This window comes from Fistularia commersonii, chromosome 17 (genome assembly GCF_037954325.1).
Source record: "Fistularia commersonii isolate RoL2024-O1a breed Wild chromosome 17, RoL_Fcom_v1.0, whole genome shotgun sequence".
In the NCBI taxonomy this organism is placed as follows: Eukaryota; Metazoa; Chordata; class Actinopteri; order Syngnathiformes; family Fistulariidae; genus Fistularia; species Fistularia commersonii.
The window spans coordinates 9,321,950-9,348,646 of record NC_141300.1 but is presented as its reverse complement, the minus strand read 5'-3'; the positions used below and the strand labels follow the sequence as shown (position 1 = coordinate 9,348,646).

The following is a 26,697-nucleotide window of genomic DNA, read 5'->3' as shown; positions in this document are numbered from 1 at the left end:
TCAGGGATTGAACAGAAATCAGTTTTTTTAGAGTAACTGAAGTCTATTCTAACTGTGCAAAGAATGATGATATTTGACAGCTAAACGAGCCATTCCAGGAGGGAAGGAAGAAGAAAAGATGTAAAACTATGTGAATCACCCGATCTGGGTGGTATCGAACAGTGTGCACCAGGAGTTTGCTACAGGATCTCAGAGCAATTAGGTTCAACTGTTGTGTGCTAAGAATTGGTGATAAAAAGTTAAAAGTCAATCACACTTCAGTGAGATGAGCTGGAGTGTGATGAATCAGAACATTTGCGTTTGCGATGCTGTGTGTCCCTTCGGTGTTGCAGTAATGTATGTCATGGCTCAGCTGGGTGAAACAACAAACATTACATAAGAGCCAGAAAATGAGACGCGTTAGATTACTGCCAAGTCAAATGTCAAGGTCGGGGAGTGGGAGGGAAGAGTGCTAGAGCGCATGATATAATAAATTATTATTTGGATTTCTGTAATTATTTTTGGTTGGCTTAAATTATCTTCATATGTTTAATAATGATCTACAAAATATATTTGCCAGACACTTTCTGTTGCACTGAGCATGATCTTCCTTTCTCACAAACCTTCCACAGAAACCATTTGACACACATCTTGATATGAGAGATAGTTTAGTAAGAAGAGACGGGATAAACTATATTTACTATACATCCATCTGGTGTAATGAAGGTGTTTAATTCTAGATCAGAGCATGCTGATTGAGCACTTTTAAGCGAATGCTACTTTGGATCGATGAAAATGAGAGAAAACAACAGGATGGAATAGATACACTGGACTGATGCAAGGAGAAATAGATGGCACACACACACACACACACACACACACACACATACACACTCTGTGAATGTGCTATTAGAAGCATTCAATGAAACAGTAGACATGACATGAGTGGACACCTTAATGTTTTTTTCAATGAACCTGTATCAAAAACATGATGACCTTCGGTTGAATAAATAGCAGGCATTTCATGGCTACCAAACCTGGTATTTTAACCCAAAACGTATTGATACTGTCTTTTAGCGTTAGCATAACACGATCAGGTTATGACTGCTCATGCACTGTAAATGCCATCACTTGGATGTTTCTGTGAAATGGAAAAGGTCAGCAGAAGACTGCATATGATGCTACTCATCAGAGGAAGATTTATGACCTGAATGAAATACACTGACATAAATCCAATTCCTTGCGTATATTTTGCATTTCAAAGATTCAGCACTGCACTGCACAATGGTGGGAGGAGTCCTAACAAAAAAAGGCTTGCACCCACTTGCTTTGGCGCCAGCACATCTCTATGGTGTCCAGGAGGTAAGCTGATTTATTGCAGTTGCTGACTACTGTTACATACGGTACAGCTGTGCCCTGAAGGCAGCATAGCGATGTAAATTCTATTAATTCTTCAAATATTGTGTGTCTGAGCTGCCTGGCTTTTAGAGGACATAAAAAATGGGGACCACCCCTGCATTAACATTTTTTGTTAAAGTTATCCTGACACTATTCTTCATGCTGCAATAAGTCGATTAACTCCATGCTTGTCTCATCTCCCTTGTGACGTACTTTATTACAGATTACAACGGGAAGGGTTTAAGGCCCAAAAGACAGACAAGTGGAGACAATGAAGTCTGAGATAATGATGAATGTGCATGTGTGTGTATGCGCACTTTCAGTGATGAAACTACTAAGATTTCTGGACAAGCTGTGATGCTGAGCATCGCCCGCGCGACATTTTGTTAATGCGCGCACAGCCTGACTCATTCAAACAGATACACACGCACACATACGCTGCCACCCACACTCTACCTCCCCCTGTACATGTTTTTTCCAATAGATGATGAAGCTTGAAATTATTAAGGTGTATAATGAGTGGATGCTAAAAATAAGCATGGATGTATTAAATGATATATTGGAAAGGAATGGGAAAATCTGGGCGAGAAACCAACACAGTCATACAGATGAAGGGCAGTGGGTAATTCTTCAGGTTCTCGCCAACTTACGGCAGAATCATACTGATCACAATCCGTATTAACTCAGCGTAATGAGGCTACATTAGCAATTAACTCTGGCATGATGTTCACTGCAGAAATGAAACCGATCAAACATCCATCTGATTATAAATCAAGAAACCGAATTGGCTCGTAAACTGGCATTTCTCTGCAAAAGCCATTTTCTACTCAAAGACATTTCCTGCTTTAATATACCGCGAGACAAACTTTCCAATTTACTGTCAACATCTACATTTGACATGCAAACATTTTCATGAATCAATTCTCCTCTGTTTAATGCATGGCATGGAAAGTGGGAAATGTTTCATGTCATTTGAGGTGTTTTGTTTGAAACTTTTTTTACATGTTTGTCTTTCATTGTAGGATGTTTAGATATTTTTAGAAGCGAAACATGATGAGAGAAATTGGAAAATAAAGCCAAAAGATTATATGTCATCCTCTAGTCCAAGGAAGTGCTTCTCATTATTCTCTCTGGTTTTCTTGTTGCATGGAAAGTGCCTATCTGTGTTACTTTTGAAAGGAATGCAAAGTGGATACATGCTATGTCATAAAGGCTTTAAAGAATGTAAAACACATATTGTGGTAAATAGGTCAGGACATGCAGGGCTCTTGCACACAGAGTTGAGGCTTCGGGCGGTACTTGCTACTTTGGAGCTTTATGCTTTCTATGTAATAAAAACACACTTTACGTGGCATGTGTGACACATACTGAAACCCCACTTCCCCAGACACACACACACACAAAAGAGCCAGAAAAAAAAACAAAAAAACAAAAAAAAAAACAAAACAAACCAAAACAAAACAATAAAAAGAAAATTACAATAACATCTAACATCTGATTCCAATATCTTATAAATTGAGAGCCCGGGTCCTCAAATGAGGCTGTAGTTATGTTATGTATGCACTTATGTTAAATCTATTAATTTTGCTCTATCCCACAATCGAATGGATTCTTTTTGCTAAATGCTGCACTCTAGTCTACGAGAAGGAGAATCTTTTTTCATCAAAACCTAAATAGCCTTTTTGGTGAAAAATTCTTTAAGCCCAAAGGCAGTTCTTTCATTTTGTTATTATTTACATGCCGACTAGCAAGGACACATTAAAAATTCATTACAGAATCCTGATCCGGTCTCAGGAGGTTAACAGTAGAGAAATGTCATCATCTTCAATGGTTGGAGGTTTTAGAGAAAGGGGCACACAAGCACACTGAATGTGGCCTATCTGCCCTACCAGTTCATTGGGCGGTGGGTGTTATCGGCACCACAGGCCACAACACAATAGGAAGTGTGCATCAATCTTTAATGTGACATTTAACACACTAACAGGCACTCACAATTGCCGGTATCCATACTTGCATGCAGAGTGGATGCTATTAGAGTTAAGTGACCAGATGTAAATAAATATGATGATATTTGATAATATTGATATGTTTTCTAAGTGGCTTGTTATATATTGGAGTCACATAATACATAAAAGACCCCTATCTACTGAGTTAAAAAGTGATTTCTTAGATAAGATGATTGGAAACTTCTTTAAATACAATGTAGCACTGTTGCTACGGTTACACTCTTGAAGAACTGATGTGTCCAATCATCTCCATTTAACCTCCTAACATATGGCGTCCAAAATTCAGACTGATTCCAAATGAAAGGTCACTCAAGTTGGAAATGTAGTCATAATTATTTAACAATACGATCCAAATTGAATGCTGATATATTTTTTATGTTTAACATAATAATAAGATTATTTGCGAAAGAAAAATCTGTCTACCTAACTAGACAGGATCTGCAAGACATGAAGTCGCTGATGGACAAACACTACTGGGGACAACTGGAGTGGGTGAGGTATGTGTTCTTGGCAACCCCATATGATAGCAACCCCATTGGCATTTTCTTCATTATTTTCCATCGTGCCCCTTCTAATAATCTGAGGGGATATAGAGTGAACAATTTAGCAAGGACTGCATAAAACATACAACACTCAAAGGAAATTCCCCCCCAACCCGCCTTCCTTGCTACTTTTCTCTCTATACCAGTACAGGAGCACTCAGCATGAATCAGCCCAGGTACTTGTAATGGTGATTGACTGTGTGTTGTAATAGCTTGTGTTTAATTGCTGTAAGAAGATTATAAATAATTATGTGTTTATGTTTGTGTGTTTGTATGCTTTTTTGGGGGGGAGGATACTCAAAAGTGATCATTCATCCGTAAAAGTAAGCTGGGCAGGTGGAATCTGGCTTATCTGATGTTGTATTAGTGTTTTTCTTGGAACTTTGCCATTTACGTTAGGGTTAGGCTGGGGGATATGATGGGTTAATGGTGATGGTTGTTCCAGGAACAACACCGGTACAGTCATATCAGAACAAAGCTCAGGAGTCTGAATAGCTGTCTTCTAGTTGCTGGCTTCTCCAGAGACCATGTCAAAACATCCTTTTGCAAGATACTGAGCTTGTATTTGTCTTTGACACATTCCCTGTTATTAACTCAGTGTTATGTGTGGATGGGTAAACAGGACACGGTGGAAAAGGTGGTTTGAGTGATTAGCAGTAGCGCCCACTTTCAGTGGAACTCAGGAAATAGAGCTATGTGGACCAATATAGGCCATGTCATTTTTTTTCAGAGAAGATAACACAGTTATATTACACACACATGGGCAAGCATATAAAAAGAAATCAGAGTGACATACTACTGAGCGGAATCATTGAGCTGGTACTCTCGGGCACGGCTGAAACACTCCTGAATGCCTGAGTCGGACCACAGGCGCATCATAGCGGCGAGAAGCTCAGCAGAGTAAGGCTCTGTGTCCTCCATACGACTGACCACATCGCACACCATCTTGGCATCCGCCTAGAGAGAAAGAGGAGGAGGAGGAGGAGGATTAGTGTCATGTCAAGTTTTGTGTAAACGTTGCAGATCATAAACGGGTGGGTGGACCATCATAACACATCACATTTCTTAGTAGAATATTATCGCTGATTTTTTAATAATGACTATCCCGGGTCTTCTGACAATGTGCATATGATATGCAGTAAGTAATAAGCGTGACTTGTGGGGGGTTGTCATATTATTTAAAGACAAAAAGATGTGAATAGAAGATTTCATTACTAAAGGAAATTAGAGTCGATGACAGAGGAAAAGAGCACAATTAGGTGGGGGATGGGAAAGTTAATGTTTTCAACTCCTTGTAAAAAAAATGTGTCATTTCCAAATTACCCCCAGTGAGTGAAGATATAGAGACATGCTGCACAAATAATGCCATTCATATGATAGATTCAATTTTTTTACATCCTAAAAATGGTAACATTGGCAAACAATTTAGAGAACAAAGTAGCTTCATAATATTTGATTTCTAAATATTGATGAGCATGACATGATATCACTAAACACGTGTATAGAGTAGAGGCAGGAATGCATAGCTATCTTTTTTTTTTTTTTTTTTCCGAGCACCAACCTTGATATGGCTCTGGTTGCCCCAGGGGAAGATAAACCAGCTCTCGATAACTGACATAAGTGAGGGGGAGTCACAGTTTATAAAAAACTGCAGTGGATTAGGTTATTCAGTCCAGTCAATACGCTCGTAGCTCAGGTTCATGTCAGGCTATTTATATAAAGTCCATATGGTTCCCCGTGGACCTTGAAAGTCATTTATGAATTAAGATATTACGCTATGTTATGGAAATACCCAGCCATGAGCAATGAGAGCTCTTCAAAAAGTTGTGCTACCCTACAACAACAAATAAAAAAACAACTCACTGGGAAGTCAATATCTACTATTTAACATTTAAGCTTTTGATAGGAATAAAATAAAACCTACTCACTCATCCATATAGAAATCAGACATTTTTGCAATTAAGTGGAATAGGATCTAAAAAATTGCAGGTAATATAATTATAGCCAAATGTAATGATGCAATATGTGTTACAGTGCTCAAACTAAAAATACATAGCAGGAGGCATGATCTGTTTACAATCCAGTAATATAAAAAATAATGACATGACATTGTAGTTGATTATATTTTTCTTTAGGATTATCCCAGTCTGACTCTGATCACATTTGGGAAATGGTCTAAACTTTCTGATAAATGGATTCTTGAGAGAGACACAAGCAACTAGGTTTTTCCGTGTTCACATTTTGCTTTTGCCTTTTCAGATTTGAGATGTGACCAGGAAACCTCACACTCTTGTCAGCTATGCCTGTTTTGTGTTGTCATTTTCTGGGTCTGCATCACTCTTTGACTTTGCACTCACGTTCCTTTCCTGTCCATAAATCTCTGTATTAAATTCAGCACCACCTGTCATCTAAGCTCATCCTTTCAGCCATTAAGAACACCTCATCATCATCGGTGACACAGTGTCTTTCAGGCTGACCTCTATCAGTGTTCATCCTATTACATCGTTCTTTTATCTGTTGTCCTTCATCTGTCCTTATATCTTGCTCCTCACCATTTGTCTTCTCATTGAACCATGCCTCTGTTTTTAACCTTTGTCCTCTTTTGACCTGTATTTCTACCTACCTTGTCTAATTTTTCTCGGTTTTGTCTAGATCTGCTTCTCAGACTAGGTAAATGGAAATAGAAAAACTTTACATTCAGCAATGGCATCTCTAATAATCTGGATAAAAGATTAGATCACTGAATCTGATGGTTATAATGGACCAAATAATCCAGGCTATGCACAAAGCAGACAAACCTCAAGGCTGATAAGACCATTGCTGGATTCACACAGAGGACAGTCAATGTTGACATTTTGTGGATTTAACAATGTCAAAAAAAATTGACATGTAATGATTCTCAAAACAAAGGGCAATTCAGTGCTGCACTATAATAATCCATTGAGTCACATCACTGCGCCTTCTATTTTCTCTATCCCTCTAACTCATCTCTTTTCCGCCCCTGAATCCTATGATCTGTTGAGTTTCTATTATCAAACTTGTGTTTGTACGAACGCATCTCGCCATACACGCAGCGGTGGACCGTCGTACTGCCCGTGCTCCACACAGGAGTAGTTCCCTGTTAAAATCTGACAAGTGCTCATACTTCAGTCTTGTGGGTCGGGATGACGCTGCCAGCGAAAAGATTGGCTGGATAAAATCTAAAGTAACTTTGTATGCAGAAGCGAGAAATCTTCTGGCCATCAGGACATTTTATCCACAAGAGTTCGAGAGAAAAATTCTCAGCATTCAAACTGCAATGGCAGCTATTGTATGTTTTTTTTTTCTTTTTTTTTGATATGTTTGTCTAATCATCTTTCATCTGGAGCAGAAACAACACAAGACATTGTCTGGTCGTAACCTCGTAAAGCTGGTGAGCTTTGTCGTTGACAAACACAGCTGCCTGTGTCTTCTAACCCTGAATAAAACTACATTCGTGGTGCAGCCTTGACTCAGCTGCAAACACCTTATGGCCTGTCAGACAGGCTCCAGTAGCCTGCTTGAGAACAAACACAGTATTATCCTCACACCGTGTCGTATATCAAATAACTAATTGGGTTTTGCGCCATGCAGTTCTTTTATCTGGCATATTCCATTGCAAATAGGAGTTTAAATGGTTTGACCTTCTTCAACATGTTCTGAATACATTTATTTTTCTTATTTTCACATTTCCTTTAGCTATTAGCATTTTTTTCCGCCCTGAAACAGAGTGTATACATCTTTATCAGTTTAAATGATGGACATTCGGCTTCTGTCTTAGTGACTACAATGCTTGCGTGGATGTTATTCCACATCAGTCAAGCCTAATGGCCATCCTAACATCTGATCGCATTGAAATTGAATAGACAATCAGCAGTTTTGTCATAATCATCTTCATCACTCCCCCTACATCCTCCGCATCTGCTCCTTTCTCTTGATTCTTACTTTCCCTCATGCTTCTCAATAGCCAATCAGATCACTTCAGCACTTAAAAGGATAACCTTTCATTCTTATTGTCTCTGGCCTTTTGCGGAGCGTATCTCCATGTTCAGCGCCTATTCATCCTTAATCAAATGAATCAGTTTATAAGCCACGTTCAAGCATTCATCCCACTGTGTATCATGTGATAACAATAACACACCTGTAATTAGGAAGAGCAAATATTGTTTCCACGCGACACACATACACACAAGCCTCACCCATTATGACCTTTACTATTTACCAAAAGTGGTTGAGAATCCCATCTGCCTTCCACCACTGACAACTCCCATTCTATCTAATGATCTGCAGAGAGAGTGAGCAATCATAGTTATTTCACAAGAAAATTGCGATAACACTGGCTCCACACATTGGTTGACCAAATTGGGGAATCGTCTTTTCCACCATCGTCGTCAACTCTCATTGCAGCGACTGGTCTCGGCAACTCTACTCGAGGACGTTTCTCTCATCCGAGAGGCTTCTTCAGTTCCCTTTTTCACAATGTTAGTGACATAGCAATTACAGGCCGTTTGTTTTGGTTCGGGAGGCCTGTGGAAAAAGTCCACGAGATATATTTATAGCCTAATCTATACTCTTCTCTGTTGCCAACTGAAACCCTGAATGAGCATTTTTTTTTAAACAGTTTTCTTCCTCCACCGTCCCCAGCGAGCCGCCGATTCCTTTGGAGAGGATTTGATCTAAATATTTCTTATTGCAGGGAATAACTCTGCTGCAGCTTCCTCTCTGTTATTGATGCTCTCTGCTCTTTGTCAGTGACCACACAATGCCTGACATGGAGAGAGAGGGAGAATGTGCGTGTATGCACGCGCGCATCCGTGATTAAGAGACAGTGTGAGAGGAAACTGAGCCTGTCTTGTATGTGTTAGTGTGAGTGTCCAGAAAGTGTGTTCCAGTTTGAGGGGCTGGGCAGTGGGCCATGGACACACTTAAAATCTACACGCCAAGCCAAGGAAACTGTTGAAACAGACATATTGGAAGACACGGGGTCACTATCTGTGTGCGTGTGTGTTTGTGATGGAGATGGACGGTTTGGACTACTATATAAACAATTAATTTCAACAATTTCAAGTACCACTGATTTGTGCATGATCAGAGTGTCTTATATATTTGAAACCCTGTACAAGTCCCTAGATGACTTCTTAAGAATGTCCACAAAATAACAATTAGATGTTATATTTTGTTTTAAGTGTAATATACAAATTTTCGTTTTTTCAACATTTCCCTGAGAAAGGCAACCATAAACAAGGCCGCTCATCTCTCATGTGCCGGACTTATGGGACACGGTGCATTATATAATCTAAAGCCATTTATCAACTGCGATCCTCTGTCATGAGATATTGACTTTCAATTATTTTGGTGCAAGCATGTGTAATTTGCAAAAACAATTGACTTTTGTTAGCTGATAAGGAAGACTAGTTTTACAAATTGCTTTTTAATGGTTAATTGCACATGAAACGAATGATAAATTGTATCTGCAGAAATTCCAAAGGGGGCTGAACATTTAATATTGGTTCTCTTTATTCGGTAGATGAGATGGTTTTTATTCAAACACAACAGCCGGTGACTCCCGGTGAGGGCTTTCTTTAATGAACACACCTTTGCCGATAAATTGAGCTGCGTTTAAAAACAAACTCCTGCGATATACAGATAAAGCTAGATGTTTAAATGACCCTGTCTATAAATCAATTCTAAAGCCATATTTAAATTGGCTCATCCCGTTTAGTCGTATAATCCAATCCTCCAATCTAGTGTAAAGCGATTCGAAACCACAAGGTGTAAAAGTGCAACGTAAAGAGGGACACCATTTATTATTTATATTACTTATTTAAATGATAATACTAATATTACTTGTTTAGGAATAATTGTTTTTGCTAGGTAAGGTCCCATCAGAAATGGAAAAATATATATCAGACACAGATTCACACTCCTCTTCCTATGTGCAGTCGAGGTTTAGCTGGTATATGTTATGGTAAATCTTAATTACTTGAATAACACTGCAACTGTATTCATTCAATTTTGTGAGCTCTTGCAACATTAAAGTGGCATAAAGCAGACATTTATGTAGTGGAAGACTGCACAGTACGATGAATGAATAAAACACAAGGAGAGAGAGAAACACAACAGAATGTCAGATTTGAAAGAACTGTAAATTGAAGGGTGCGTTTGGGTATGTTCGTCGTTGACGTCACGCTGAGAATTCGCCAAGTGGTGATCCTGGATGAAAAACATGACTGGCATTCTCTATCTCTCCTCTCTCCCATCTTCCTCTCTTCTTTTCTATTTTTGGGACCGGGCTCATTCTTTCCATCACGTTCTTCCATTACACTTTCCCTTTTCTTTTTTTTGTTTGGGTCTTATTGTTTGACCTTTCTCTTGCGGACAAACTCTTACATGATGTCATTAAAAATCACAAAAAAGACCCAATTTTATCGTCTGTTGTTTTTCTCTGCCTCCTTCTTTCCTCCAAGCATTTCATCCACTTCCCTTCATTACCATTTCATTCTGCTCCTCTCCTCCTGTCTTCTGCTGACATGCCCCACCCTCCCATTCTCTCTTACTCCTCCGCATCACGTGACGCTCAGCTGCAGTTGCCATGACGACCATCCTCATCTCCAAGGAATGCAATCATGTCTGCCATTCTCTCTCCCTCTCTTTCTGGTGCCCTTCCTATTCAATATGCCTCAGCTCCTCCTTCTCCTTCATCAGCATCATTTTTTACAGATCAATCATATATCCCTCCATCCTTTCCTGTCATGTACTTTACTGTACCATCTTGCATTCTATTCCTTCCGCTATGCTACTATCTTTTCCCTCTCAATAAGCCTTAAAAATTGAAAGGCTGCGATGATAGTTTACTCTCTCTAAAACTGATTCATTTCAACTTGTTATTGACGCAGAGACCCATATGTTCTGCTACTGTTCTGCACCCACACATGCCGACACGCACGCATGTACACACACACAAACACACTCACGCCCTCCTGCTTCCCCTATTCCCTCACACTGTCTCCCTCTCTGTAGCAGTTCCTGAATAATGGAAGTGATGAAATATTTAATTGTTATTCTGCCCTCCTGTAGCCTGCCCCAATAGAGTTCTAACACATATATTGACAAACATTTCATGCTGTGTGTGTGTGTGTATGTGTGTGTGTGCGGATGAGAGAAAGAGACATTATGTTTGTTTGCTGTGTTGCCCATGCTTTTTTATGGCTCTTCCACTCCCACTCTGGCAGGACGTCCTGCAACCACACCCAAATCAGCATCTACCCACATAGTCACACACACGAAACTCCCTCACCCACACAGAGGAAGGATGCAGCGAATAGGAGACATGAACAGGGTGCTACTGAATGAGCACATCGTTAAAACAAATTGATAGTCGTAAATATCCGCTAGAGTGCAGGGAAAAATCAATCCGACTGTCCTTACCTAAACCCTAAGCTAGGGGGGGTGCTGCAATACACACTTTTCCTGGATGGGACTTAAAATCATGGAACAAATCAGTTTTGTTTTGTTTTTTTTCTCATGGATCCATAAAATGTGAAGAGAATATAATCTGAGCGTTGACTTCATGTCAACAAATTGATGCGACAGAGGACTGGAAAGAATGGTTTAGTCTCAGCGCGCTTCCAATAACAGCTAACAGGCAATCTCATTTAAACACACAAATTATACATATCATTTGTCATTTTTTTCCCTCCCTGAACTAAAAAAAGAAAATCAAATCTTGCTCATGCCCTACATCTATCATAATTTCTAGGTAAATAGTGGCCATCTTATTTCATTGAAAATAGATTTTTAATTTAGAGTAATATCAAATGGCCAATAAAAACTTTATTTGAAAAGTATCCCATTCCGCATTATTCATTACATGTAAAACTGAAACCTACAAATTCCCTGTCTGAAGTTACAGGCTATTGATTATCCTTCAGCTCACTAAAAAAGAAGCCAGATTATGCTCAGAAAGATGTGCCAGGATGTTACTGGCCATTACTCTATCCACAGTGGCTAAAAATAATAAAATTCCTCCATGTATTACTACTTAGAACTGGAAAACTGTTTGCAATGTGGTGATATGTGATGCCTGCAAGTCCTTTAAGTTGGATAGTGAATAGATAGATATTCACAGGTGTGCTTGCATGTTAAGTGCCAGTTTGATATATATTGTGGCCAGCACAATACCGCTGACTCAACATAGCATAGTTTCCAAACACGGCTATGTTTGACATGAGTTAAAGCGTATGAAAAACTTCAGTCACTGAAATGCAAAGATCACTAGCTGTTCACATAGAGAGCATGACAACTGTTGCCCAATGCAGTTAACTAGATCTGATACATGCTAAATACATGCACATGCTAAATACATTGGATAACTTGGCCAGTCAGATCTCCCAGTCAGACTTGCAAGATCTGCCTACTTTAGTAATAACTGAAACATATTCTGATACGAAACCATTTCCATGGCAGTCATTTTTGCGCATCACTGCATGGTTTAAACAAATGTAATTGATTCATATAATTATTGCCGTTTTCTACTTCGTGTATAACAGCGGATCAGCACACTCCTTAGGGAATACGTAAGTGGAACAGAGCCATGATGTTAAATAATGACACCCGTTCACCCTGCAATCACACAGAAAAAATAATTTCATAATTGCACTAGCTGAGTAGGCGCTGCAAATCATTCCCCGATGGATATTTTTGAGATGTGAATTTAAAACAATATTCAATATCGACACATACACAAACCTTCAACAACAATTTTTCCATTATTTTATTTACCAGATTACATGGAGAGTCCAGGAAAGGGGTTGTATTTTTAACTTGACTAGACACATGAGTGCAATTTCTTGATTTGTCAACACTTATAATCTTTGAGAGATGTTTGGAAAGTGTTACTAGGAAGGCGAAAGCCCCTTGTTTTTGTCATATTCCGTCATCCATGCAGTAAAAGATCACCGAAACGTGACTACATTTAACCCATAGTGGATGGACCTTGAGCACAGCCTGGGTGGTTTGAGTGACTTGCTCAACAACATCTCGACACGTAAGAAGGAGCTTGGGAATCAAAGCAGGAATTTTCGTCTCTAAGTAGGCCAATCATAACACCTGAGCAACACCACCCCCGTGCCCCCCCCCCCCCCTTTATCAATACAAAGGCTGTGACTTTGAAAAGCCATGTTGCCATGGCGATGCGTTTCTGTCCCACCTGTGAGGATACATACACCGATCCTCCACTCTACCAATTTAAAAAGTGTGTCTCTACTTAGCAGCTGCATAGTAGTTCAAACAAAGATGTCCCCCACCGGCTCCCGCCAACACCACCTCACTCACAAATCTGAACCCTCACAGTCTGCAAAGCTCATGACATAAACACTAGTTATACAAAATCTAATTACACGGGGAGGGAGAAATATGGGTCACAAGTGATTTGTAACCAATCTGAGTTGGTTAGATGACATAAATATGCTTGGGTGGCATGAATGGTCTTTGTCACGATGAGACGGAAAAACGGCATACGACAGCCACAATAAGGTATCCTATCCATTTTTTCACCTTTCTCATTAAAAAAAAGGCTGAATAAACCTGATGAACATTTATTTATTTCTCCTTTTTTTGCTAATAAGACCAAATTATGTACCAAATCTCTTTTCAAACAAATACCCCTTCTCCCATTACAATGGTTACACTGCAAACTGTTTACCACAGGAAATCTTGGGTTCTGTTGGTTGAATCTTTATCACATTATCTCTTGTTCATTTATTTGCACTTCCTTCTTGCATACCATTTATATCTATATTCATGCCAAGCAGTGACAATCATCATTTATTTTTTTTATTTTTTTTTGCAGTTTGCTTATGGGCCTACATAGATTATTTACAATAAGCCAAGACAAACAGCCATATTAATGCAATATTAATGACAGATTCTGCCTGTTTAACTAATTAAACGCATTATACCAATATGTGCCTCGCTGATATCCAAGCCAGTCATTTTAATGGATCTATTTAATGTCAATGTTGACTTGCAACCTGGGTTGCAGGATAACGTGGTGGCACAAAAGGAATGTCTTTGAGTCATTCATTTACATCTCAGCCAACAACAAAAGTGAAGCTACAGTTTGAGTCAAAAAAAACCTTTTTCTGGCACAGCAAAAAAAAAAAATCTCCAACGTCTCTGATTCAATTGCTTGCCAAACTCTCATCCGGCAAAAGAGGTTAAAGACTTTAAAAGAATCAAACCAAAGTTGGCTTTTGGTGCCAAACAGTCAGTTTGTAGTCTGGAAAAAGCAAATATTCTCCCCAATTTTCAATGATTATGATGCCGTCATTCTATGATTAGGAGTTCCATTGTTTTACTCCTGTAAAAATAAAGTGGATTGAGTTGGTCTTACAGCTGTCCAGGGACGCATGGGGTCAAAGGGATGGCAGAAGGCAAAAAGAGCAGACTCAGATAACATTCCCTCTTTTCCACTCCTTCTATATATGACTTAAAAAAATAAATCGAAGAGTTATCAATAATGCGTTGAACTGAATTTGATCATTATCTTCTGCAGCAGACCAAATTTGAATCCAATTTCAAGCATTTTCAAGTCTCTGACTTCCAGTAAAGATAGCGGATATAATTTTTCTCAGTCAGGACAAGATAAAACTACGTCCTTTCATAAGTCTGTGGTTCTCAATCTGTAGGTCAAGAACACCAGAGAGTCACAAGATCATTAATGATGGGTTTGAAGAGTATGGCTTTGCCATGTTCAGGAGAGTTGCGCAAAGCAGCTTACTGTGTGAGAAAAATGCACTTAAAGGACTCATTAAGTTAGGCTTTTGATACATTTTTAGGAAGTACAGCACCTACAGGAAATGGAAGGCTATATAAACCAAACAATGATGAAGAAGACATTACCTGTTATATTTGAGTAGTATGTTAGCACTAAACTTCAGCGATTAGAATTCTAAGATACATCTCCAGTTCCAGATTTGGAATTATCCTCCAGAACTTGACTGATTCTGTGTTAGCACTGTGACGCAAAACTGCAGTTTCTCTACTGAAAAAGACGTCCGGGGAAGGTGGAAAAAGGATCAATTGAATGGCATTAAGGGAGAGACAAATATTCTTTTATAAGGGTTGGGAAATGACAGTCCTCCAACCTCCAAGCATCTTTGTAGTTCTCTTAAAGTATCCCATGTGGGCCGCCAGGGAAATGGTGTCAAAAGATGAAATGGTGGTAAAGCAGCCGCTGCTGACTGGGAAGTCAAAGTTGACAGGGTATGTTATTAGATTTTTCCAAGTCAGAGGAATTTCTGATCTCCAAGTTCCAGTGGAACATAGAATTGCAGAACCAACTGCTTACATCTATGGACAAAATAAATGCAACTATAGGTGCTATTTGATCACAAATAGAAATGACTTTGTAATCTCAACCAAATCCTGCTTTTAAGGTATTTCTTCCCAGGGCAGATATGACACCTCACCTTTATGACACCTCTCCCCGTCACAAGAGTATCAATTTCATATGTCAGTGTAGCATCAGATTTAGGCTGCATGTTGGACTTTAATTATTAAATGTAGTCCTCTTCCTGCATGGATGTTAGTTGTCGGTATTAAGACTGGAATGAACATGCAATTACATTATTTGACATTTCAGTCAGAAAAATATTGGACCAAAGAACCTAAATATAACTATTTGTTTTTTATCAGCAGCTTGGCAACTATTTAGAATGCATTACAAGGTGTCAATCAAACTTTAACGTCATTTAAAAGGATGGTATAGGGGCTACAGGGTTCTTATTTTCATCCAATCACAATGTATCTTTTAAAACTTCAGTTTGATGGATACCTGCAATCTGTTACCTGAGAGTAGCTGCCCAATATCTACTTGTCAATCTATGAAATTATACTTCGAACAACTTCTGCAAAGATAAAGTGCAGAATTCCAATGGAAACCCTACTTCCTGCATTTAAATTCTGCTACAAAACAAATATCCGGAACACACATTTGCTTTTCCACTTTCTATATCTCTGAATGCGCTGAGTTCAATCTCAGTGCACCAACAAATGTTTCTTCCTTCATATCACAGAATGTTAACCCACGCAAACGCCATGCTACCACCATTACGTGGATGTAGCACAAACCCTGTGGATGCCAAATGAGACCCAAGTAAGGGGGGATGGGATGGAGAGATACTGAGTGTGGTAGACAGCTTGGAGAAGAGAGAAAATTGAGTAAGAGCATGAAAATGAGAGGAGAGAGAATTTGTTAGGGGCCCCATTCCAACCAAGAGTAAGTGAATAGACTGAAACACAGGGTCCAATCAGATGGAAATATGTGGTCAGGTGATCTGATGACTGAGTGTTCCATGGATGTAGCTTGCAGAGCTTGGTTGCTACGGTAACTAGTAAGTATCTCAGAAACTGGCTGAGGGTTTTATAGAAAACTGAATAGTTAGAAACCCTGAGAAAGAGAGAAAAGAATAAACCTCATCCCATCGCACTTGAAAAAAGAAAAACGCAGACACACACTTGATAATCAGGAACAGTTTGTTACACACTGTGTATCTATGCATTCAGGCTGTGGCCATTAAAGATAACAGCTGTTGGATTAGTTTATCTTTATTTTCACAGACCACACACACACACACACATACACATACACACACACACACACACACACACACACACACACATACATGCATGCACGCACAATGCCGATCAGCCCATCCTAGATATGCCTTGGTGTGTCTTACAACCCACTGCGTCACTATTGTGACAGAGCTGTGTGTTTCATTTCAGCCGAGAACACTGCTTATGACACTTTTTGCTGTAAACACATTTCACAAATATTCCCCTTTTTTAAATGTATTTACTTATTCCACTAATGCATCCTGATTAATGAATTTGAAGGAATCCATTAATTTTCACATCCTTTGATCGCAACTGTAAAACCTCCATCGCCATTTTTTTTTTCTAGGACATTCGTACAACGGCACCTTTGTTTTATGAATATGATGTTTAAATATTGAGGTCGACCTCGGCTGATGATGACTGAAGCCTGAAGCACTGGGTAAAAGGGGACTCCGGGAGGTTCTTCTCTGTATTTCAGTCTCTAGATGAAAAAAAGCCAGCCTATATCCTTGACTGAGGGTTAGATAAGCATTTAGACAATGGACACCGTGGTCAGTAGCAACAAGAAAATTGTTTATTTGAGTTATTGATATAAAAAAGACAATTGTTTTGGGTATTGGAGGGTTTGATAACATTGCACTGACTTGCAGGTTAAAGATGCAGAGGACCTTTCTACACAGCTTCTCTCTTAAACTACTTCGGAGCCTTTTGTTCAATGGAATGCATTATTCAACCTAAGTCTTTAGCTTTAGCCCATGTGTTAAATTTAATATTAGCAGGGAAGCAATGATATCCAGTGGAAACCATATTATAAACATATCTTCTAAAAAGAATAGCCAAATTTTCATTGACTGGTAAACATGCTTAGGCTTTTTTTAGATTAAGAAATGTATGATCTCTCTTTGAAAGCCAGTTTTGGCAATGAATAAAATACCAATGTTATGGCTCTGAGGGGTTTCTGCATGTTATTGGAATCAACATGAGTCACAATGTCATTTTTGACAAAAATCACAATAAAGACATACAGACAGTGATGGATGTAGTTTCTCACAGTGGCCAGTATGGCATCGGTCTCTGAACAGAAAGTCAAAAAGACCCAATCAAATTAATTCAATTATTGACAATACATAACCCATACTACGAATACTGACTACAGGCAGTTGGTGAAAACTACAATCGAACCTTGAAATTGGACACAAAAGTCTGGATGATGTTCCTGGGTCATGCGACAGAACAGATTTTCATGAAAATTACTAAAGGTATTGCCTCTGAAACCATATATATCCTACATGCCCTCACATGTCTGGCATCATCAATATTTTTTGGTCGTGCTTGAATGTATCTTCAAAATTCAAACTTTGAATATTTGAATCTGTTTACACATTTTCTTTGTGGAAGTCAGAAGTAGATTAATAAGTCACACAATTGCTGTCACTTGTCAGGCTCAAAGAGTCATCCAAGCATGATGAAGCAGTGCAGTGTGTGCTTGTGTGGCCATGCATGTGTGTGTGCCAGTTTATGTCAACGGTCCTTAGCCTGAGGGTAGAGCTTTCTGAAGTATAAGACTAGAAAGCAGCAGATAAACACTTGCTGGCTGACTGGGCACTTGAACATCATGCACAGCATCTTCCTCCCTGTTTTTTTCTCCCCGGGTTCACTTGCTCTTGCTTCCTATTCTCTCGTACCACTCAGACTGCTACGGGTCTATTCAAGCAGTCCTCCTTTCCTCTCTCTCTGTTAGAAAAGAGGCGGCTATGGAGGCGGGGTACAGGAGGGGGGAGCATATTACTGTATGCATGACAGACCTCATAGAAAACTTGCTATAGGAATGAACTCACAAAGAACACATTAACCCTTACAGACATTAAACCGTGGTTTCTCCCCACTGTCCGGCAGCACTCCTCCCTGTGTCGCCCTCTTCATCAAAGCAGACTGCAGTTTAGCTCCTGCAGCAGAGTTCAACTGCATTGTGATGGTAACAAGCTCTGTGACTGTGTGCAGAGACAGAACAGTAGCTCAGCATATGAGTGGCAATAGGGTTGTGGCGATACGCCCATTTTGTATTTCAGGGTATGCTTTATATTAAGGAGATCTGCTGTCTTAGTTCTAAAATATGAATATCAACCGCACCCTCTCCTTGTTTCCGATGGGGAGAATGGGGGATTCACGGACTTGATTTAGCATTTTTCATGAGAGACAAAAATATCTAAAAAAAAAAAAAAAAAAATTATTTTAATATTAAATAGGGCAAAAATAAAGTTACCATCCAGAAAGAAAATTCCATTTAAAAGTTACAGTAGCTTTTTCATGCAAAATCAAAATGTTGCCATGACAATTTCTTTTTACATTAAGAGGCCTGGTGGATTATATAAACTCATCATCTCAAAGCGCTCATGGCCTAGCTTATGGTTGATTGACATCAAAACCATGCATTTTACATAGCATAAATAGAGGGATGACAGAAAAATGTCTATATACTTCTCACTTCCATGTAAATCCAGAATTTAAAATTTGAAATATAGGATGGGATCACGGTAGCCAGTATGTCTGTTACCATAATAAGATTCATCTTCTTTGCACTAATTTCTATTTTGGCTAAATATTTCTTTTTGATGTACTCGCCTTTAGGCAGTAATATAATAGTGCTGACAAGATTTCCTAGTTTCCCTGGATACTGTTTGCAAATTTATTCATACGTTTTTTTCTTGATCTCAAAACATCAAATACCATTCATTGAAAAAAAAAATGAACTGTCTAATTATGTGAATGATACTGTAAATCCCTTTTTGGTGATATCTGAGAAAGTATCTCAATTTATTGGCAAGCCCTTTTCTGCAATGATGTTGCTGGGCCTTCAAAGCATCAAACTTTTTAATATGGGCAAAAAACCCCAAGATATTTATTTACCCTCATGCTGGAATTAAACATATCAAAGTCTCAGTTTGGCATGGAATGGTTGTCAATTTCAGTATTGTAAAAGTGTTTGGTACGGCTAGATTGCCAGGACTGATGTTACCAATCTTCCAGTTTTTGCATCTCAAACTGGCTGACAAGAATCATAGCAATTTTCTGCACAGGGAATTAGTCTCTTCCCGTAGAGCTGGCGAGCTGCTGTGCATGGAAATGAAGCAGCACTTTGGCATAGATTTAATTCCGCGGCCAACTTGTTTAGGCTGAGTGCAGAGGGAGAAGTACAAGGAGGGGGAAGGGAGTGGTAGATGGGGTGGGGAGGAGAAGAAAAGTGAGGGCAGGAAAGGAAAGTATGAAAGGAAGGGAGAAAAGAGGACAAAGTAAGAAAGAGACAGAGGAAGGGAAGAAACCAATGAGGATCACTGAAAGGGGGAGAGAAGGATCTTTCCATTAAAATTCCAGACATGGTGGGGCCCATGTTATGTCATTGCCCAAAACACACACAAACGTGCACAATACACACACACACACACACACACACTTGCACAGTCAAACACTCCGCAGACAATCAATAGAGGCAGTAGAAAAAGAGAAAGGCAGGGTGAGGGACATTTTGAAGCAGAATTCAGTCCAAACAAACAGCCCAAGAGCAGAGGTCAGAAAGGTTTCTTCAAATTAGGCCCTGTTGGAATAATAATGGTAACATGTACCGTCATACCGTCTATCTGGGTCACCCTAATTAGAGCTGATTATCCCTGACACTGAATTTAGTCTCACAAACCATTTTTGTAAGGGTGTACATTTTGTCTTTGTGGCGCATATTTTAGTTGACAAAGAAACTGAAATATCAAAAATCAATTTCTTTTCCTAGTGGCTTTTATGTTTATTGAGATTTGTCATGTAAAATGCATGCAAATTTGAGACGAAACCATAAACTGTTAGGAGGCTCAAGGCTGTGAAAAAGGGAAGTACAAGTTGCAAGATGTTGAGCGGCTTATTCCCCTAACCAACTCCAGCCTCCAGCAGACAACATGTGATGCCACCAAGGCTACTTTGGGATGTTCGTGAGAGAGAGAACAAATACTTTTAACACTCTCAAAATTGACATCAACAAAAATAAACCTATTGTTGGCATATGAGGACTTGGTTTTTCTAAAATGACTTATGTTGTTAAAGACAGTACTCTATTGATACTTATTTTGGTGCATTTCTCACATGTGGTATGCTCCGCGATTTGAGGAATAGTGTTTTTTGTTCACAAGGACTTTCGACAGGCACTTCCTAAAAAGCGGCTTAGTCATTTCAAAGATTTTTGCATTTTAGTTCAAATTTGCATGTGAAATGATGATTACTTTTGCAAGCAATCTAAACCTCTAACGGGATCTAATCCAAAGTGAATCCATATTACACGTTTTTGTAAATTAGAAACACGCAATCATTATTCATGGGAAGTTACAAGTGATTTTAAGATTTGATAAAGAAAGCCTACACTAAAGTAACATTTTAATATAATTACATAATATATTGTTAGTTGAACATAGACACAAGCTTATCAAGGACATTGGTAAATAAGACTGGATTCTCCATAGGCTTGCATTATGAAAGATGTTGTTGCATGCATATATTCATCCCTATTCAATGCCTAACATGTTTTCACGCATTTATATGTCCTTTCTCTGACTCACAAGAAAATATTTTAGGAACAAGAGGGATTACAAGCAAACTGAGGCTGATGCTGTGGTAGAAGCCATTGAGATGGAGGGACCAAAGAGACGCTAAGGTTAGAGGCCATTACACAGGGAACTAAGTGGGGAAAACAGGATGGACACACACACACACACACACACACACACACACACACACACACACACACACACGTACAAAGAGTCCACCCCATTTAAGGCTACATTATTTATGAACAGACAGATACAGCTTTTTATGAAGTTAATAATTGAAGAAAGATGAGCTAGACGCTATTGTTGGAGGCTGAGTGGAATAGTGAGGAGAACAAATATTTGCTCTGATATTCATATATATACACATAATATTTTGTCATGAACCAAAATGGGGGCCTGGCATCTAACTCACTTCCTATTACTGTACCATGTTTTTGTACCATGTGGTACATGCTCCTTTGACCTACCACTTTTTCAAAGACCATGTAAGTAATGGCTTATCTCACGCACAGGTGTTACCATAGCAACAACAGAGTGACTCACCTAGAGTGCTTTCTTTGGTCTGTTCCACAAAAACAATCTCAACCCCTTGTACTGTATGTGTGCGTAAAACTGTATGTTGTGTATACAATCAACCCACCAAAACAACTGACTAAGCATGTTTGTCCGTCAGTGTGGTGGGAAATTTGGAAGTGTCAAGGAGCCTGATTGCTGCATCACCCTTGTGACATACATTATGCCGCTGTCACCTGAAACCAGATGGGAATTTCAGTATATGGAAATCTGTATGTATCAACAGGCAAAAACACTTTGCGCAAGATTTGCATCATCTATGAGCGATGGTGTAACCAGCGATGCAATGTTATTGATGGATGTGTGTGTCTGTGTGAATATATGAGTGTAAAAGTGTGTTGCATTTTTGTGCAAGTGAGTGTATGAGACTTTTCACAGGTGACTTATCTAATGAGCAAAAAACCCAGTCAAACTTTTTTATGAGTTTGTGTGTTCTAAGTTGGATAGTGCTTGACATGGGGTTGACAACAATATGGTCCTGTCAACCAAAGACTAGGGGGAGAGAAGAAGATGAAGAGTGGATATAAATGAAAGGGAAAAAAGAGAGAGAGACACAGGGAGAGAGAGACTCATGCTGATGATATCTGCTAACCTTCAATTAGCAGCGGTAGTCAGCAGGGCATTGATTACCCTCTAAATGCCAGGGTGGTGTGCAAACACCCTCCAACACACACTCACCCTCTCTCACTTTCGTGCATAAACAGACATATAGAGATGGACGGCAAAAGTAATTTAACAGCATTCCATGACAGACTCTCTTCCTTTATCCTTTAGAATCAATGCCAAATCCAGTAGCAATACATGCCATCAATGGGATAAGGTAATTGATTCCTTTCAGTTTTTCTAAATGATCTAGCCTACATTCCATGAACACTAAATAAAATCACAAAAGGAATATGGGCTTGAGAATAAGACTAAAAATTATGGAAAAAAAATTCCCAGACAAAAAAATTGGAAAAATTGCCCAGATTTGTGAATGACTGACGAAATAGTTATTTGTCTCCCAAATGTGACCCTGTGTTCAAATGGCAACCGCTCCAAGATGAGCCCCACCTCTTCCCCAATGACAGCTGGAATAGGCTCCAGCATTCCCAAGCCGTAGATAAGGAATGGATGAATAGAAATATTCCAGACGTTACTTTACCAATAATATTGTCCAGCCATAAACAACATTGGTTACAAAAGGAGAATAAAACAAAACAATAAAAATTTGCCTTGGTTTGGACACAAGAGTTAGTCACTTCACGTCAGGTGACTAATGCAATGGGGGTGGATGTGTGGAGTGACTTCAGAACTGTGTACATCCACAACTGACAAAACAGTCAGATGAATAATACTGATTGCTGGCCAGACTTTTTTCTATTTGATTTACTGATATTGGATAAACTCTCTGAGCAACAATCATTCATTATGTGGATTTTGGCCTCTTTTGTCTGATATTTTTCTTCCTGTCTTCTTGGAAAAGGATGATTTCATTGACTTCCTCCTCTGTCACATTCAAATTGTAATCGCACGTCGCTTTTGCAGTTTGTCTGCTATTGTCTCAGCTTTTTTTGTTCTCTTGATCCCAGCCTCCACCATCTTCTGCTCCCATTCTCTGACTACCATTCTCTCCAGCACTCCATCTGTTTGGCTCTTATGGAGTAGAAAAAAATATGTCCTTCAACAAATCAACAAATAGAACGAAATGGAATCTGACTGCGTTCTGGTGTGTGTTTTTATGTGGGTGTGCTTGTGTGTATAGCGTGCGCCTAAAGCAATACATATACTTAATGTCATATACTGTCATTGTGGATATGGACTGTGCCATTTTGACAGCGTTTGCATGTTTTTATGATGATGTAAATGTACGTGTTTATCTGTGCGTGCGTGTGTGTGTGTGTGTGTGTGTGTGTGTGTGTGTGTGTGAGAGAGATGGTAGGCAGTGCCAAGCTGGGTTATACCTGCTCAGAGGCACATTATATTATATGACTTCCCATAGAACAATGTAATACTAAAGTGGAGCCTTAAGTTAGAAAATTGAATGGGTCGCAAAAAGAAATGAGAAGTCCGCAAGATGGTTTCTGCAAGTTGAGGTATAAGTAGGTATTTACGGATGTTTTTTTTTTATTGTTATCATCAAGAATAATTAAATAAGATGATGACAAAAGCTGTTCAAATCATCTTAAATATTACTGTTTTTACAGAAAACTTAATCCTCCAGTTTTCTATCTTTTTTTTGTACTGCCTCCTTCTCCCTTGAACCTTGATGCGAAATGATGCCATTCAGGATTATTGGCTATTATCCTCAAGACACCAGTCTCCAGTGACTTCTTATGTTACATTGATCTCAGCTGTGACATATTGTAGAGGGTGCTATGTTTAACCTATTTATATGACGTAAAACTTACTACACTGGATGTTTGGTTGGAGATCAATAAATTAGGTCATTTGCATTTGGGTGACATATGTTAAAAAGAAACAAGATTGACTGAAAAATATTTTAAGACACAATAAACTGCAAATAATTTAACCAACAATGACATATATCACTTGTATAGCCACTTATTCTGCAGTCTTATCATGAATAAAGAAATACATGTAGGGAAGTAAGCGAGTAAGTTATTAAAAATACTTTACGAATAAAAAAAGCTACCAACTGTCCAGACAGCATGACTGTATGGATGGACCGATGTCAAAATTACATTTTTCTGAGGCTTGGAGGGAAGTCCCAGAAATAAAATACATAACATATATAACATTACTGGTCAGGGAGTCTCAAGTGAAACATCAGCAGTTCTGTGCCAGATTTCATCATCATTTCAAATTTCAAATGGAGGCTAGACTCCATTTTTTTGTTACTGCAGTCTATCCAGTCTGAACAAACTGGGCTTTCAGTAATGCGCTGTTGATGATACTAAAAAAGATGTGATGATCAGAGCCATTTGTACTGGGAGGGATTTATTTGGAATCTCTATTCTATTTTCCATCACAAATCCTGGTCATAAGTCAGAAATTTACAGTTCATTCAGGCTGGGATTCTGCATTAGAAAATACTTTTTATGGGAAATGGTCTTTTCTTTTACTCAAAGGTCTGAAAAACAAAAAAACAAAAACAGATCTATGCTGAAGTGCAGCCATGTGTGAAATAATCAAAAAAAGCAAGGAGAGTAAAGGCTGTGACTGACCACAGCACTGACCTCACTATACAAAAATACACAGTCACACTTTAACTATAGCTCTGCAACCTTTTACCCCTTGGATTCCTATAAACAGCCATCCATAAGGTTACACACAAGAACACACCCACACACACACACACACACATCTGCTATACACAGCCAAAAGCCTAAATAAGAGCAGTCATCAAATATAGATTCAAATGTCCTTCATAATTTACATCTACAAGGCACAGTAGGCACACGGACACACACACACACACACACTGCTTCCTTACCCAGTGTATACGCTGTGTCTATGTGTATACTGTATGCACCAGGGAAATCAAACATCACAAGGCAGGAAAAAATAGGACACTACAGTGAAAAGGGCAGAAAAGTGAAAGAAAAGAGATATATAATTAACAAAATGTAACCATGTGTCAAAGGTGTTTTTTTTTCATCCTACAAGTACTTGTATCTTACACTCCCTTGGTGAATCTGTCCCAAAACTGTGTAGCTTCTCCTGGGATTCCTCATTTCTCAAAATATATCCACACACATAATACTGTGCATATGTACACACACACACACACACACACACACACACACACACACACACACACACACACACACACACACACACACACACACACATTCATAAGTCAGTTTTGATTTGATGCTGTTAGTCACTTGCCAGTTGGTATGTAATTACGGGTGTGCTTTGGCAGTGAGGCTGAGGCTTAAGGACTTTGCCTTTGTGCGTGTGATGGTTGGCTAACCGGGCTAATGCTTGGCAAGAGCACTAATGTAACCGCTGTCTGTATAAATGTTTACAAGCGTGATGGGTCGACTATGTCGTCTTCTTCCTTCACTCAAATTCAGGAAGCAGGTAAAAAAAAAGATGAAAACTATTTTTTTTTCTCCCTGTCAACAGATTTTTTCAGGATGTACAGAAAGCATAGGAAAAAATGAATATCAAAACATTCAGAAGCCTGGTTTCAATTTATATTGTTAATAGTTGATTGAAGTTATACATCACACACTTCATATGGGATAAATTGTGTATGTCTGGTGAAATGAGGAGCAGAAACAAATCTACTTGCAGTATGGTGCAAGATACAAAAAAGTTTTGGAGAAAACTTTAGTCCTTGCTGCCTCTGTTGTCACACAGGATGCATGTCGTACCTCCACCAGTGACATTTTTAACAAATATCTTCAGTTTACAACAAACTCCATGTATTGTCTGTTTTATTTAATTAAAACGACCAGAATAGCATATCTAATTCTTTCACAAAGCATAAATCTCATCTTGCTATCTTTCAATCAAATAATAGCTTGGCAAGCAAATTCTGTGAATATTAGACAAGCCAAATGATAAATGGAGGCTGGAGATTAACACATCTGAGTTTTACATGCCAAGGATGATATAGTAATCGTACAGGCAAAGGGTCTATTCTTAGACTGGCCTAATTAGCTGCACCAGCAGTTGGCTACCACATGAACAAAGAACACAGAATTCAGGCATAGCATCTAAGAAAGGAAGACCACAAAAGTCAAAATGGAGGCTGGATATGCTGGCTTCTTCACATTCTGTATTTGACTGAAGCAGAAATGTGTTTGACTTTATGACTTTACATGTAAAAGAAATAAAAACATATTTTGACACTGTATTAAAAATATTCAGTATTGTATATGATGCAATACTGGCAGGTGAAATTGGAATGTTATGACACTAAAATTAATGCAGATTCATCAGTATACCCTTTAGTCATACATTTCTCAAAAACAAAAAACACCAAAACAAAACAAACCCGATTCACACACACACACACAC

The 26,697-nt window shown here is 38.9% G+C and overlaps 1 protein-coding gene across 3 annotated transcripts in view; it reads right to left on the bottom strand.

Moving 5' to 3' along the window:
• Positions 1–26,697, bottom strand: part of LOC147224981 (guanine nucleotide-binding protein G(o) subunit alpha) — an 86,807-nt gene that overhangs the window by 20,585 nt on the left and 39,525 nt on the right. For all 3 annotated transcript variants that reach the window (XM_086163275.1, XM_086163278.1, XM_086163276.1), the window contains exon 4: positions 4,722–4,882. In XM_086163275.1, coding sequence (XP_086019401.1) covers positions 4,722–4,882 — 161 coding nt within the window. The remainder of the gene's footprint in view (positions 1–4,721; positions 4,883–26,697) is intronic.